Below are 15,554 nucleotides of genomic sequence, written 5' to 3'. Positions count from 1 at the left end.
CTATAAATAAATTACCTAATTTTATTGGTCCATGGTAGCACAGAGAGTACAGTATCATCGTTCTTACTTTCTAGCGATTTGATTGGCTTACTTAACACACCGTCGCCACGCCACCACGTCCCTGGAAAAACCTTATTGTGTTATGTTGCTGCAAATACCATATTTGGAACCAGTTCTATCCAGAATTGTACAGTAATATTGTTAGTTAGCGAATTTATTCTTAAAAAGAAGCTCACGTTAAATATCTGTAGAAACCACTACATAAATAGGTCTAAATTGTACGCCTAAATTTGTTGTTTTATAATTAATCGAAAAACATCATGTCAAAGTCTGGGTCAGAACGAATCGACAGTGTGTTCCGAACGCGATCACTGGGTATCCCAGCGGAAGGTATCCGCGATCAGTATGCCGACGGTAAGGCCGCTAAAGTGTGGGAGTGCTACATTGGTACGAAATCTGGTAGAACAGACTACTACAAAGATTGGATTATCAAACTGCTCAGAGAAAAGAACTGCAACACCATACTTGATGTTGCATGTGGAACTGGGTAAGAAAATTGCATATTTAAACGTTTTTGATGATGCATGATGGAGTTTATATAAAGATATAAAATGAAATTAATATAATTATAAGAGGATGTCTATCAACTATTATTTTTTATTATCCATGTATTCACATCCTCTAGTAATAGTATATATATATATGTATATGTATAAATCCAAAGGCAATAGTACTGAAAATAATGACAATGCTGTGGGTATCAGTGGCTGGATCTCAATGGAGATAAAAATAAAATAAGCAATGAAAAATGACAATGCTGTGGGTATCAGTGGCTGGGTCTCAATGGAGATAAAAATAAAATAAGCAATGAAAAATGACTATGCTGTGGGTATCAGTGGCTGGATCTCAATGGAGATACAAAAAAAAAGCGAAAAGCTAAATCAAAACGATAAAGTAAACAGCCAGAAAAGTTGCTTTCGGGCAACACTAGCCCTTCATCAGTGCAAGTGAGGGAATTTGGATAAAGTCATATGTATATGTGTATATATATATATATAGATTAGTAGTAGTAGTATAGTTAGTAGAGAGCAAAATGTGTAAATTGACATTGACCTCCTTTATCATCAGCAACAATTCCGGTTTGTATATTCTGTAGAGAAGGTTTGGTTAGCATGCATCATCCAATGAAACGAAATTAAAAATATAATAAAATAAATATATTTTTTTATTTTCTTAATATAAATAATATTTCACTGTACATTTTTATTTGAATATAGGATAGATTCAATAATGTTATTAGAATCTGGTTTTTTGGTGACAAGTTGTGATGCCTCTGATAAGATGATCATGCACGCTTTCAAAGAAAGATGGACACGAAGAAAGGAAGAGGCCTTTGATAAATGGGGTAACAGTTCTTGTTTTCAAGAATTAATGATTTCTCTCAAAACTTAATCCCATTTATATATAGGTAAGATTGAACAACAATTTCACCGTAATTTTGATGACATATTCCTCCACTTTGATTTACAGGTTCGTATCTATACTGTAATAATTCAGCAGTATTTTTTAAACTTATAAAATGCTGTCTAACTGTCTAGGAATATTGTTGGTGTTCTCTTGACAAATAAGCCAATTTGTTAGAGGCAGTGAGAACTGGGCAACATTTTATGCAATGCACATATATATAAACACAATGATAGACATTTCTCATGCCTTTTATAAAGTGGGGGAGAGCAGGGGAAGTTGAACCCCTTTTCAGTAAAGTTGACCTAGAGGACCAAGATGATATGTGCATTGTCTCATAGATCAATGTATACTGCACATATGTGCCCAATATAAACAATGTATCAATCATCACTCAGTAATGTATTAATAATAAGTTAATTAAAACATTATTCCAATTTCTCAATTTACCCCCTCGACAGGGCAAATAAAAAAAAAGTATATCAAAAAATACTGTATATATATATTATTATAAAGCATTTCTTTCTGACTTTTTCTTGTTTATTTCTATTTCAGAAATTGATATTGGCAATTGGTTGACTCTACCTGATGACATTGGTGCAGACAGAGCCTTTGATAGTGTTATTTGTCTTGGAAATTCTTTTGCCCATCTTCCAGATTTTGATGGTGATTTAAGAAACATCAAAACGGCTCTGAAAAATTTTGCACACATGGTAAAGCCAGGAGGAGTTATGATAATTGATCATCGCAATTATGACGCTATATTGGATTCTGGTCGGGCTCCTGTCAAAAACATTTACTATCAGGTAAAGTAACGGTACTAAACGGATAAAAGAATAAGTAGTTCCAATGCTTTCAGTTCACTTCATTGTACTCTAGTGTGGTTGAATGGATTATATAGGGAAATTTAAGTAGAATTAAAGACTGCTCCTACTTGAACCGGTTGTGTGATCAAAGAGGAGTGCTTCCAGAGTTATTTGTGAAAAATAGAACTTCCTAATAATTTCTTTTATCTTCTTAGGGTAATTGTGTAAATGACATACAAACATCTGTCTTGTATGTTAATGGTAAATCATCTATGGTGACATTGGATTACTATATCGATATTGAGAAAGCACAAGAACAAACACTAGCAGAATCTTCCAGAAAACGAATGAAGTTGGACAAAAGTGAAGACTCAGTCTACAAGTAAGACAGAACAAAAATGTATTATTAGCAATATCAATATTGCCATACAGAAATATATATTTTCCTATTTTAATCTGTGGATCTTACTGTAATCATTTGTTATTTATAGCAACAGTGACATTTTTCAAATCTGTTTTTTTTTCCCCATCAGGTTTCGACTGTCATACTATCCACATCGACTGAAAGCATTCACAGAATTACTAATGGAGGCATTCGGTAACAACTGTAAACATAAGGTGTATGGAGACTACAAACCTTTGAATGAGGTGGATAATCCTGCTTATTACATCCATGTCATAGAAAAACCAGCAGCCTAAATTTTTTAAGATAACTTTCTCTACAGTGTTCTAATTATGAGAGCCTTACCAGTCAGTTGTAAAGATGAACTGTATTCTGGCATATTTCAGTAATTGTCAAGACTGTAAAGTTAGTTTCGAAAGTATGTGCCTTTGGTTAAATCATGTCTTTAAGAATAAATGCCTAAAAAATGATGTAGGTACAGTATATGCAACTGAATATGAAAATACAGTAATGGTAAACTTGATGTGTTATGTTTTTAATAGACTTTAGTGTGTGATGCATTTATTACAGAAACTTTCTGGTACATTTACAACACATGGATCAAATGTTAAGTTTTTATTAGATATGCAGCTATTCTTCAGAACCTATAATAATGTTTAATCAAATCGCACTTCCCTGCTTGGTTGTTCTGTAGTATGTAATAACATGATTGCAAAGATGTTCTTTATTATGCAGGTGTGTAGAGTTATACAGTACTATATTTTACATACATTTACATAATACAATAGAGAGAAATGGCGAACAGACGTCTAAAATCCGATCGAGTGGGTATAAAATCATAACAAACCGTTGAGGGCAACACATTTCCTATGTTTATACGCGTGAATCATGGCGTCGTCTAACCGATGTTGTTGCTGTAACGATCATAATTCTTGTTGTATTTGTGTATTTACACAATAAAACAATGAAATATGTATAAAAGTCATCCATCATTCACAATCATATTCCTAAAAATATCTCATGTCTACATTAGACTAGGCCTATAGTATTCATTACTGGCGCCATTTCTCTCTATTGCTGCCAGTGAAAATTAAAATAATGGCGACCTTCTATACATAAAGCAAATTTAAAACCAAAAATTTACAAAAACCGATGGCATAGTAAAATACATCTCAACTAATACCCTTTTCACATCTGAAAATGCAAATTGTAACCAGGTTTGCATAGTGTGAATACAATTTGTTGGAAAATATCCCCGAGTTATTACTGCGTGTGATTTTCCCTGGTATTAAACGATCAGTCATAGTGATCAAATAGCGTGCAATTACAGGTTCGCGTAAATCAGAAGATCAAACCTGGTTACAAATCGTAACAATTTATGCACATCTGAAAAGGGTATAAGTTGAGATATCCAATATACATTACAATAATAGTGTAGTTAAACCAATACCAACACCAAAGAGGGTATATTATAATTAAGAAACTTAAAGGGTACAAACAAGTATCTACAATATACAGGAAAATCTCAACGCGAAAAGGGCCAAACTTCTGAAAGACGAGAACTTTATTAATCCAACTTGGACACAAGGTAGACGAATTTATGCTCCAAGACAAACCAAAAATACGTCCAATCTGAACACCATTGTGAATTGATTAAAAAAATCGATAATACTAATCTGGATAAGGCCAATCATTCACGGTAGCATAACACACTTGAGTTATATGGAATTACGTATTGTTTACAGGACATGCAAATGTCATGAAACAAACACAATTTTGAGATGAGATAAAATTAATTTGAATCTCACTCATGATTAAGACATAATAACGTGAATAAAGAAATACTGTACAAGGTTTTAGAAGAATTTCTGTACACCACTATATTGTGAATTTCATTTAGGCGTCTGTGTTTAAGTATACATGGTAATACAACCCACTGTTGGTAGTTGAGTCTGTGCTTAATAGTATCCATGCTTGTAGCCACCCACTGTTGGTAGTTGAGTCTGTGCTTAAATATCCATGGTTATGTTGGTAGTTAAGTCTGTGCTTAATAGTATCCTTGGTTGAAGCCACCCACTGTTGGTAGTTGAGTCTGTGCTTAATAGTATCCTTGGTTGAAACCACCTCACTGTTGGTAGTTGAGTCTGTGCTTAATATTATCCTTGGTTGTAGCCACCCACTGTTGGTAGTTGAGTCTGTGCTTAAGTATCCTTGGTTGTAGCCACCCACTGTTGGTAGTTGAGTCTGTGCTTAATAGTATCCTTGGTTGTAGCCACCCACTGTTGGTAGTTGAGTCTGTGCTTAATAGTATCCTTGGTTGTAGCCACCCACTGTTGGTAGTTGAGTCTGTGCTTAATAGTATCCTTGGTTGTAGCCACCCACTGTTGGTAGTTATGTCTGTGCTTAATATTATCCTTGGTTGTAGCCACCCACTGTTGGTAGTTGAGTCTGTGCTTAAGTATCCTTGGTTGTAGGCATCCCAATGTTGGTAGTTGAGTCTGTGCTTAATAGTATCCTTGGTTGTAGCCACCCACTGTTGGTAGTTGAGTCTGTGCTTAATAGTATCCTTGGTTGAAACCACCTCACTGTTGGTAGTTGAGTCTGTGCTTAATATTATCCTAGGTTGTAGCCACCCACTGTTGGTAGTTGAGTCTGTGCTTAAGTATCCTTGGTTGTAGGCATCCCAATGTTGGTAGTTGAGTCTGTGCTTAATAGTATCCTTGGTTGTAGCCACCCACTGTTGGTAGTTGAGTCTGTGCTTAATAGTATCCTTGGTTGTAGCCACCCACTGTTGGTAGTTGAGTCTGTGCTTAATATTATCCTTGGTTGTAGCCACCCACTGTTGGTAGTTGAGTCTGTGCTTAAGTATCCTTGGTTGTAGGCATCCCAATGTTGGTAGTTGAGTCTGTGCTTAATAGTATCCTTGGTTGTAGCCACCCACTGTTGGTAGTTGAGTCTGTGCTTAATAGTATCCTTGGTTGTAGCCACCCACTGTTGGTAGTTGAGTCTGTGCTTAATAGTATCCTTGGTTGTAGCCACCCACTGTTGGTAGTTGAGTCTGTGCTTAATAGTATCCTTGGTTGTAGCCACCCACTGTTGGTAGTGGAGTCTGTGCTTAATATTATCCTTGGTTGTAGCCACCCACTGTTGGTAGTTGAGTCTGTGCTTAATAGTATCCTTGGTTGTAGCCACCCCACTGTTGGTAGTTGTAAGCATTGTGCTGCATAAAAGAAACAACAAATTACTACCCAAAAACTGAACAAAAATATCAGTGTAAAAAATCATTGAATCCAATCATTTACTTGGCTAAAATACAAGCATATGATTGATTGATTTTATTCGATATTCATACACAAAAGTTAAAATATACAATGTACAAAAAGAATACCAGGATAACCCATTAAGTCGACAAATAAAAGTAAACTTATTTCCAATGGGGTCCAATCCGTATTAACTGAAAAAGTATATGAAGTAGTACTCACTGGTGGTTGGTTGTACTGATTCCAACCATAGTTATATCCTTGTTGTTGATAAGGCGGCATCATCTGCTGTGGTGGTGGTGGTCTGTTTTGATGCATTGGTTGCTGGTATGACTGCTGTACCTGTGCTTGTTGTTGGTTCTGGGCTAATGAGACATCCGAAGATGTGGCACCATCACCAGATGCTTTGGCTTCAGTCTTTGCTTTCTTTTCTGGTGGTGCTGCATTTCTGAACGGAAAAAAGAAACTATCATTAATACTGTACAATACAGCAAAAGTTAAATATATGAAACCTCTAATGAATTCAAGACATTACTACAGTCCTTTCAATACATTACTGGGATATTAATTTGTATAAAAGATATCTAATAACATACTCGGAGGTGCTCTCTGAAGCTGCTCTTTTCTTTTGGGCCAATTGCTGCAATTTTAGCATTTTCTGGTTCTCGGAAAACACTTGCAACAACCTAAAAAATATAAAATATTAATTACAAAAATTATTGTTATAAAAATGATGCTAGAATAAATTAAAACTAGACATGAAACTCGTCACTTTGACGAGTTAGTTATCCGCACGACAAACGCCACGCGCAAGTCATACGTTGGAATTTTGCACACGGAAAAAGATTATGGCATTATGACCTGATCTGAAGAATATGTTGTTAGTGCTGAATTCTGTCAATTTTGTGTCATATAGTATATACAGTATAAACAGTATAATCTGTATACATATTACAATCCATACAGTGTAGAATAGGTGAAATTACGGGACCCGCCATTTATTCAAATTTGTAACATGGCGACGGTATCAAGATGAAACACTAAGATAGCAATTTCAGAAGGAAATTATCTCAGCAACAACATATTAACGTGTAGAAGAAATTTGAATACGTTAAATATTGATGCGCGCTCTTTTAAATAAAATGAACTATGATGCAAAAGATGAAATTACGACTTTTTTTATTTAACTGGCCATATGATGACGTCACAACATTTGATTGGCAAAATGTTCACATGATTTCATATCTACAATCCAATAGCTTCCAGAAAATGTTTTAATCGTGATTATCACATTTTATTTTTACAGGCTATTACAGATTAAACTTTACTGTAAAGATGAAATTAATGACCCACGTAATTTAAATTTTTAGGCATGATGACGTCATAAAAATTAAAATATTTTTATCTCATGCGAATGATAGTTGATTGACCTGGACAATATTAAAATCTCGGAGAAAAAGGAATACGTATAAGCGTGATGCGCTCCATTGAATGTGATGAGCAATAACGAAAGACAAAAAAATCCTATATTTTACATTCGTGTGGCCATATGATGACGTCACAACATCCGTGAGGTAAAAATTCTGCATGAATTCATATCTACAACATATCTGCTTACATATTAAGTTAAAAAAATTAGGGGTAATCGTTGATCCTGAGAAGCTATAAAAGATTCAAAATAGGCATAATTTTGACAACATTAAATTTTTTTCCCGCGCGGGAATTTTTGAAATGCTCAAAATGTCATGATCAGCGTAGAAATTTGATTAGAAATTAATTTTGCGCATTTTGAAACTTTAAATGCGCGTGCGCGCGTAACTTCTTGTGAAACATGCCATTTTTAATCCATAGAAAGTTTGCCCTTTATGACTTAAATTTTCACCAAGTGTCAATACAAAATGACTTTTGGTTTATAATCTATGACCAATCATTGAAATTCATAAAATCGCGCGTAACTTACGCTACGCGACTCTAACGTCATATAACTAAGTTTCCTGCACATCTACAGCTACAGTTCAATCTTATGACAAAGTTATACAATCTTATGTTGACAAGGATGAGAGATATGCGTGCAACAAAATTCCGGGAAAGAAAGAAGAACAAAGAAGATGAAAAAAAAAAAGATCTTTACAATAACAAGGGTTATCCACAATACCTTACGGTTGCGGATAACCAATAATACAGAAAAAAAAAATGATGATCCCATACAATCACAAGGAGTTATCCGCCAAGTGCGGATAACTAATAATTCTGTGTTTATTAAAATAGACAAATCAAACTTATAAACCTGCCAACTGTAGGAAGCTACAATGCCAGTACAAAGAACCTTGTCAACTTACTGTTTGACATCTTGTCCAAAGTCTAAAATAAATTCCATCCTCCTCTGTGAGAACATGAACTTAGTTGAAGCATCCAATCCTGATGTTTGAATCATTTGAAAGAGTTCCATCACATTGTATTCATTTGGAGGAAACTTTTGGAACTCAAGGTCCAACAACTGCAGGTATATCTCTGCATTGTCCTGTGCACATTATAAGAAAACATGGTTACAAAATTGGTCAAAAGATAAGGAACATTGTGACATTACTCCCTACACATAAATAGACCTAATTCAGATTGTAACAATCTACTTACCAAGTCTTTCTTTAAAGCAGAGTTTAATACTTCTTTTGCTTTGTCAAAGTCTCCTAAAATCTGCAGGAATTAAGTATTAAAACGGTTAATAAAACAATAAATTTGCTAATAAATCTACATTGAATACACAAAATACTAGTTTCTTTATTTTAGATGTTGATGAATGAATGACAAACCTTATGCTGATATCTCGCAAGTTTGCTACTGAAGAAAACAAATTCTTTCTTGTTGTTTTCGGCTTTTTGTAGAGCTTTCTTAAAAATCTTGATAGCGTTGTCATGACATCCGATTCGCCTCTCAAAGTTGATCTGACGCAGGATGATGAGTGTGGACTTTGGGTGTCGTTTCTCAAGGTCTTCTAAGATTTCACGAGCCTTTTCATGGTTTCCTTAAAAAGTAATTAAAATTACAACATAAATGATCAAATAATTATGACTTAATACATTCACACAACTTACTGTACTAAAATAAATAAATGTTCATGTACCTTGAGTTTCTTCAAATGCAGCCCAGTGAGATACAATGTTTAACTTGTTTGGAAGATGGATGGTACAAGCTCTTGTGTAAACTGAACGCACTCCATCAATACTGTGGGGCTCCATAAACTTGGCATACTAAAAAAAATTAAGTGTGAATGGTTTAAACCTAAAACATATATATTGAACAACGAATTTCATGCCAACGATAACATGACATACTCCATCAATACTGTGGGGCTCCATAAACTTGCCATAATATAACAAATTAAGTGTGAATGGTTTAAACCTAAAACATATATATTGAACAGCAAATTTCATGCCAACGATAACATGACATACTCTAGGTACTTAACATAAAGAAAGTATGACATAATTACCTTAAGCCAAAGGTCTTCATAGAGAGCACAGGCAATAAGGCACCTTTCAAAAAGAATCACCACTCGTTCTAACATTCCTTCAGCAATCTCAAAATCTAGATACTCAATCCAGTTTTTAAGTTGTGGTTTCTCCAATGGCTTGACATGGAAATAAGGTCTTTTAATCTGAAAGAAAAAGGACAATAGGATTTACACCACCAGTATATTTCTTATTTATTGTTAGCTCCCTCTAAAAGTATAAACTTGTATATATTGTAGGATGGGTATAACTAATGCATATGGTGGATGGTGACACACATATTAAATATTAACTTACAGCTTCTTCAAAAGTCCATCTCTTGCTCACTTCCTGTTCAGTTTCTTTATGAATTGCATTGCGACTTTTCAACGCTTTTTCTTTAATTTGATCTCCTTCATTTTTCATCTATAAAGATTAATTATTCAGTAAAATATACGTCAAAGTACGTATTTTGACCCAAAAACTAATATAGAAATTTTTTTAAATCTCAAAATCACTTACAATATCACATATACTTTTAATAAAAAACAATTAAAAAAAACAAATTTCTTCAAAAACAAGGAAAGTGGTTCTATACACTGAACATTCGGGAAAAATTGCTTTTTTATTTGTATAATAATTTATAAATGTTAAATTTAGTTATTTATCTTCAGCTCAAATGATCACTGTGTTACTAACCTCTTTAATAGTACTCTTTTTTTGTTGGTCGTCTGGGGGTTCATCGCTTACTCCTGGTGGGGCATCATCAAGGCCTGGGGGTGCAACATCTCCGCCTGGGATATCCGTTTCATCATCTTTCATAGACGCCTCAAGCTCAGCTTCAATGTCGTCAAGAAATTCCAGTCGAAGCTTTTCATGTTCAGCGTCTGACAGAACATCTTTGATTGGTTGACTGTTTAGGTGTTTCTTGAACCTTGCAAAAGGTAATTTTTGTGACTAAGATGTAATGTGCCCAAATATGGTAGAAATATGCTTAAATGCAGTAGTGATATGCCCAAATACAAGTGATATGACATCATGCATATTCTGTTGTCACATAAAGTTTGATACTGTATACAGAACTTTTTGTGTTATTACTATTATCGCATTTTGTTTTATGTTCAAGACATTGCCTATTGATGCTCAGGCACTGTAATGGAAAACAAATTCAGAGTCTAGTGAGACATTTGAGGCGCTCCAGCTCAAAAGCGGCGCTGTGTCGCAATAGACCAACCTATGTAATAACTATCACAAAGTTCAATTTCAGCGAATTTGAAAAAATTTTCAATTTAATTTTTTTTACATAATATGAATTATTGATATGTGTTTTACCTACCCACGAAGTCTTATTATGAACCAATAAATAAAAATGTGTTAAATTCCGTAATCTTTGAAGTGTGTTTCTTTTAAAATATCTGAAAACAAAAATGTACCCGAACGACAATAAAATACTCCATTTTTCGCTAGAAGTATCATCGGCTTTCTCCTTCGCAAACTCCGCCATGTTTGGTATCGGCAGAAAGCTTAGATTTTATTCTATCTAACCCTGCCCTTGATTCGTTGGAAAAATATTATTCTAACCAATTAAACATCGTCTTATTGCCGTCTTGTTGTTGCTATCTTGCCCAAACAAATCTGCAAAATCTACGTTGCTGATTGGTCAATTTTCATTACATCATTACTGAGCATGCGCATTTGCTATGTTTACGCTTCGATCTGGCTACCGCGCCTGCGCGAAGTAGATCGAACAACACATGTTCCAGGGAAATTCTCACGAAAACATACTTTATTCATCTAGCGAGCGATAACTATTATTTATATTACTGATTTTTCGCAATACGTTCGTAATGTCTCGGAAGGACCCGCCTAAGGAAATTCTAGATACGTTAAATGGTGCCAATGATTTTGGTTTTATTTTAATAATGAGGATGCTGAAGTAATCTCAACCAACTCATGATGACCAACTAGGCCTAGCCCTAGCTAGCCTAGGTCTAGTACTTTTTGCTGACGATAACGAAGTGGAGAATGGCCATCCTATACCCGTTATCCAGAGGGTAGACGTCCTTAGATGTAATGAAATGCCTCTGTAAGTACATTTTATTTGATTTTTACAAATACATTCATGCTTGTTTGTTAAATTAAACTGACTGTATTTGTTTTTCTTTAGTTGTGACAAAACTGCAGATTGGTGTAACATTCAAAATGAGAACTGCAGAAAATCCGATCATTCAAACGCTGCAGATGTGGTAACGGACCCGACAAAAACGTTTGCCTAAAACAATTTGAGGAAGAATTAGCAATTTATTTATTTGAAATAAAATTAATATTGATTTTAAGTGACAGTTGCGGCAATTTTAACTGGTCAAATATTTTAATTTTTATTTGTTTTGTATTTATATTTTAATGTGCAATCTATTCACTTTTCTATTAAATGAAATTTTTTGACGATCATCTCATACTGGTTTAACTTTTTTAACAGGGCAATAACTTTAATAGCAATTTATTAATATACTTTTATTTATACTTTTATTTTATACTTTCATTTAATACAGTAATTCAAAAATGTGTATATAAATTTTCTCAGTGTCATGCTTTGTCGACCTTCATTTTGTTGGCATTCAGTTGAGAAAATACTGGTTTTGAAAATGATAATGTTGAAATAAATTAATGATTTTAACAACTAATGTTCTTTATTGTATTGTTATTGTGTGTGCAAAATTTCTTTAGAATCAGACAATGGGAACTTTACTGTTGCTATGGTGTTTTGACTGTCCTTTTCCAAAACCAGCACAGTTTACGCTCTGTTGATTTCAAAGTCATTTTCCTCTAAAACCTGGATTTCCTTTTAGTGAAAGTGCTGTTTAGTTTTCTGCTTATAACTTTGGATAGGTTCAACTAAATTTAATGTATGATATATCATTGTAAAGCTTAATATGTAAAGAATAGGAATTTATAAAAAGATAGGAATTAAAAAAACTGATCTGGATGCTGATTTTGAGCTGGAGCGCCTCATTTATTAACCAAATTTATTCGTTTAACCCTAACTCTCTCAGTACTCCTTACTCCTCTTGGTTGAATAGTATACAAATTAATAAGATGAAATTAAAAATGTATTCACTCACTTCTCAAAATGATGACTGTAGAGTTGTGTGGGAATTCGAATCAGTCGATCATATATGTGAGTCAGTCGTTTTGCATCCTTCTGCTCTCTTTCAAATTTGATATACATATCCCAAAGTTTATCGGATTTAAAATCTGTTCCAGCTGCTTCAATAGCTTGTTCAAAGAGTCTACAAACAACAATAAATAAACTTACATATGTAGAATACTACAGTAATAACATTCATTTAAATGGAAAGTTAAACACATCAATTGAAAAAAACTAAAGTATAACCGTTTTCAAAAGTAACAAAAGACATTGTTGTATCACATGTTGCTGTTCTTTTCATTTAAAAAAAATGTAGAATGTACTATACTGCTGTAAACCCTGCTCCAAAGAAGACCAGTATTTTGGACTGATTAATGGTAAATATTTTGAATGTGGATTATCAGTGAAACCTTTATTTAGTCCTAAAAAATAAAGGGTTAGGTATATAAACAAGATTATTTCTAATATGTAAACTAAATAATGTTATGTTTATACTTTCTGATAGTTTCAACTCTTTCCTCATCTTCCTTGGTATTCTGCATTGTAAAGTTGATGAAATGGATCCATAATTCAACACTTAGGGGAATTGCTTTCAAACCTTGTACAAAAACCTGCAAATATAACATCTCAACATCTTAAAAACATTGTACAAAGTAAAAAACAAGCTTAGTAAAAACTGATAGATAATTAATAAATAAATGATCAGGATGCATGCGAATACAATCTATCAGTTTAATACTAGCTTGCCAATTTCGATGTCTAAAAGACATTCCAAAAAAGCTGCCTAGCTATTACTGACCGATTAGAAAAATGGATATCGGCATAAACAAGAAATGAAAAAAACCTGTGCATTGACCACTCCATTGTCTTTGCCGAGTTAAGCACGTGCTTCCAGAAAATGTTCCACGTTGCTCTGACTATTGAAATCTGCTAAAGTTTCCTGTGCAAAAAATGGGAGTCAACAACTTTCATATGAAATCTTGTGGACCATAAACGGACCATTTGTACCGGTAATTGCCTATAGAAACTCACTTGGCTATAGAAACTCCGGATCTTTTGGAACACTACTTACCATTTTCAGATCACCAGCTAAACAAATAAATTTGGAAATAGTGATTAGAGCCTATCTATAGAAAATTAGAAGTAAATGGTTATGCCCTGCAATGCAAAAGGTGTTAGTTTGATTAGGATGGATTAGATTAGCTACTTACCTCCTTTGCTTTGTCTAAATTCCCATTTTTCTTCTCCATATCAGCATACTTCTTCCAGTATCCATAGCAGTATGGGTATCGACTAAAAAATTCTGTGAATGCCTTCCTGGCTGGTTCAAGATGACCCTGTTGCAACAAAACACATTTTTTGCTAATTAACATTAATCTTTAATTTCATTTTAATACAACAACAAAATTAAAAACTAATGACAGAGTATTGCTGTAAGTGGATACTAATTGCTGTAAGTGAATACTTACCCCAGTTTCTACAAAATGCAGAAAATAGCTCCAAGACGTAAAGTCACTTGGGTTTTTGTTTACGGCTTTCCAGTGATGTTCCAGCTCTTGAGAAATCTTGTCACTTTTTATTTTAGCATCTCTCTCTTTTTTTGTCATTGTATCATTAGGTTTTTCATCCTTAATTTCCTGCTTGTCTTCTTTTTCATCTGATTTTTCCTCCTTAATTTCTGTTTTATCACCTGGTTTTGCCTCTGTTTCTTTATCATTGTCCTTATTCTTTTCATCTACTACTTCCTGTTTAGCAGATTCACCCTCATCTTTCATATCAACATCCTTACTTTCTTCTTTTACTTCAGGTTTTGCTACTTCCATTTCTGCCTCTTTTCCAGTTGTTTCCTCTTTCTTTTTAGGTGTTTCCTCTTCCTTTACAGCTTCCATATTCTGAACCTCACTGTCATCAGCACCTTCACTTTTTATATTTTCCTTGTTAGTGGTTGTCTGCTCCACCACAACACTCTTTGCAGTATCTTCTGCAACTTGCATAGGTTCCTCCTGCTCAGTTTGCGATACTATAGTACTTGCATTACTTTCTTCACCAGAAGCACCAGCAATTGGTGGATCAATTGTTTCTTCCACTCCAGTAGACTCTAAAAAGTTTTCTAGCTGCTCTTGGAATGGAGGCTCAAGGTCACCATCACCTCCAAAACTTAATTCATCGATTACTATTAGGTTATCACCACCAATTCCATTATCTGGGAAAGTAAAAACGCAACAAAATTACAGTAGTCATGCACATAATCTAATACATACAGGGTTTTTGCCACGGTCTATGTTTACGGATGCCAAACTACAGATAAATTTTACGTTCAAGAGTACCATCAGTCAGCCGACCACCTCTTATGACATGCTGGTGAGAACATAGGTGTACTTTTGTTTGCAAATGTTGTTTTTTATTTTAAAAGCAGCACAATTTAAAACTAGGTAGGCCTAATAATTGTGTAGGTAGGCCATTAGTTACTATACAGTACTACTAATAAAGGTAGGACCAATACAATAATAATGCAAGAGCAGAAGTAAATTCATAAAGCCTAGGCTTCTTCTACTTTTCTAGTTCAGGCCTACCTACCTACGCCTACGCCATCTAATCGAGCGAGTACGCGTGAGGCCCTCTTGCACAAAAAACACACACAGTTCAATTTTTATGCCTGGCCTACTCATACTAATCCTAGCAAATATATATTATTATGTTTCAAAATTAATTCAAATTAAATCACAAATATCTTAAGTTCAATTACCTCCAGCTGGATCACTAAATAATTCTTTATCAAATAACGGATTACTTAGATTATTTTCAGACTCCTTATTTTCCATGTTGAATCAGCTGCTCTTTCGAGTCTCGGCTCGGTTCGATTCCTGCGAAAAAGAAATAGCGCAACGCCGCGCCGCGCCATGGCTATAACTTGAGGGCGGACTTCACTCGAGTCTCTTTTTATTTTTTTTTGTGTGTGGATTATTTGTGATTTACGCCCCCTTT

General features: G+C 34.3%; 2 protein-coding genes across 2 annotated transcripts; one reads left to right on the top strand and one right to left on the bottom strand.

Annotated features, from left to right (window-relative positions):
- The first annotated feature begins 133 nt into the window (after positions 1-133).
- On the top strand, positions 134-4,538 carry LOC140060707 (glycine N-methyltransferase-like). The gene is made up of 5 exons (XM_072107026.1): positions 134-547; positions 1,278-1,405; positions 2,020-2,270; positions 2,486-2,652; positions 2,804-4,538. Exons 1-5 carry the CDS (start codon positions 321-323, stop codon positions 2,967-2,969), a joined length of 939 nt encoding a protein of 312 aa, XP_071963127.1. The 5' UTR covers positions 134-320; the 3' UTR covers positions 2,970-4,538.
- On the bottom strand, positions 3,274-15,449 carry LOC140060706 (pre-mRNA-processing factor 39-like). Its single transcript, XM_072107025.1, has 15 exons — positions 15,316-15,449; positions 14,039-14,772; positions 13,781-13,906; positions 13,065-13,180; positions 12,544-12,711; positions 10,121-10,355; positions 9,740-9,847; positions 9,424-9,588; positions 9,055-9,181; positions 8,744-8,955; positions 8,568-8,627; positions 8,273-8,454; positions 6,530-6,619; positions 6,156-6,381; positions 3,274-5,893 (listed from the first exon to the last, which is right to left on the bottom strand). The coding sequence occupies exons 1-15, from the start codon at positions 15,389-15,391 to the stop codon at positions 5,840-5,842; spliced, it is 2,679 nt and encodes an 892-aa protein (XP_071963126.1). The 5' UTR covers positions 15,392-15,449; the 3' UTR covers positions 3,274-5,839.
- Between the last annotated feature and the right edge of the window lie 105 nt (positions 15,450-15,554).

The sequence above is a fragment of the Antedon mediterranea genome, chromosome 10 (assembly GCF_964355755.1).
Source record: "Antedon mediterranea chromosome 10, ecAntMedi1.1, whole genome shotgun sequence".
In the NCBI taxonomy this organism is placed as follows: domain Eukaryota; kingdom Metazoa; phylum Echinodermata; class Crinoidea; order Comatulida; family Antedonidae; genus Antedon; species Antedon mediterranea.
The sequence above is the reverse complement of the archived record's forward strand: the minus strand, read 5'-3'. Positions and strand labels throughout refer to the sequence as shown.

Bases quoted from the DNA above. Each gene is read 5' to 3' on its own strand.
- LOC140060707 (XM_072107026.1), top strand. From the start codon at position 321: ATGTCAAAGTCTGGGTCAGAACGAATCGACAGTGTGTTCCGAACGCGA. The intron at 548-1,277 runs GTAAGAAAATTG...ATTTGAATATAG, and splicing joins GATGTTGCATGTGGAACTGG to GATAGATTCAATAATGTTAT. The intron at 1,406-2,019 runs GTAACAGTTCTT...TTTCTATTTCAG, and splicing joins AGAGGCCTTTGATAAATGGG to AAATTGATATTGGCAATTGG.
- LOC140060706 (XM_072107025.1), bottom strand. From the start codon at position 15,391: ATGGAAAATAAGGAGTCTGAAAATAATCTAAGTAATCCGTTATTTGAT. The intron at 8,956-9,054 runs GTACATGAACAT...TTACTTTTTAAG, and splicing joins TGCATTTGAAGAAACTCAAG to GAAACCATGAAAAGGCTCGT. The intron at 6,382-6,529 runs GTATGTTATTAG...TTTTCCGTTCAG, and splicing joins GCTTCAGAGAGCACCTCCGA to AAATGCAGCACCACCAGAAA.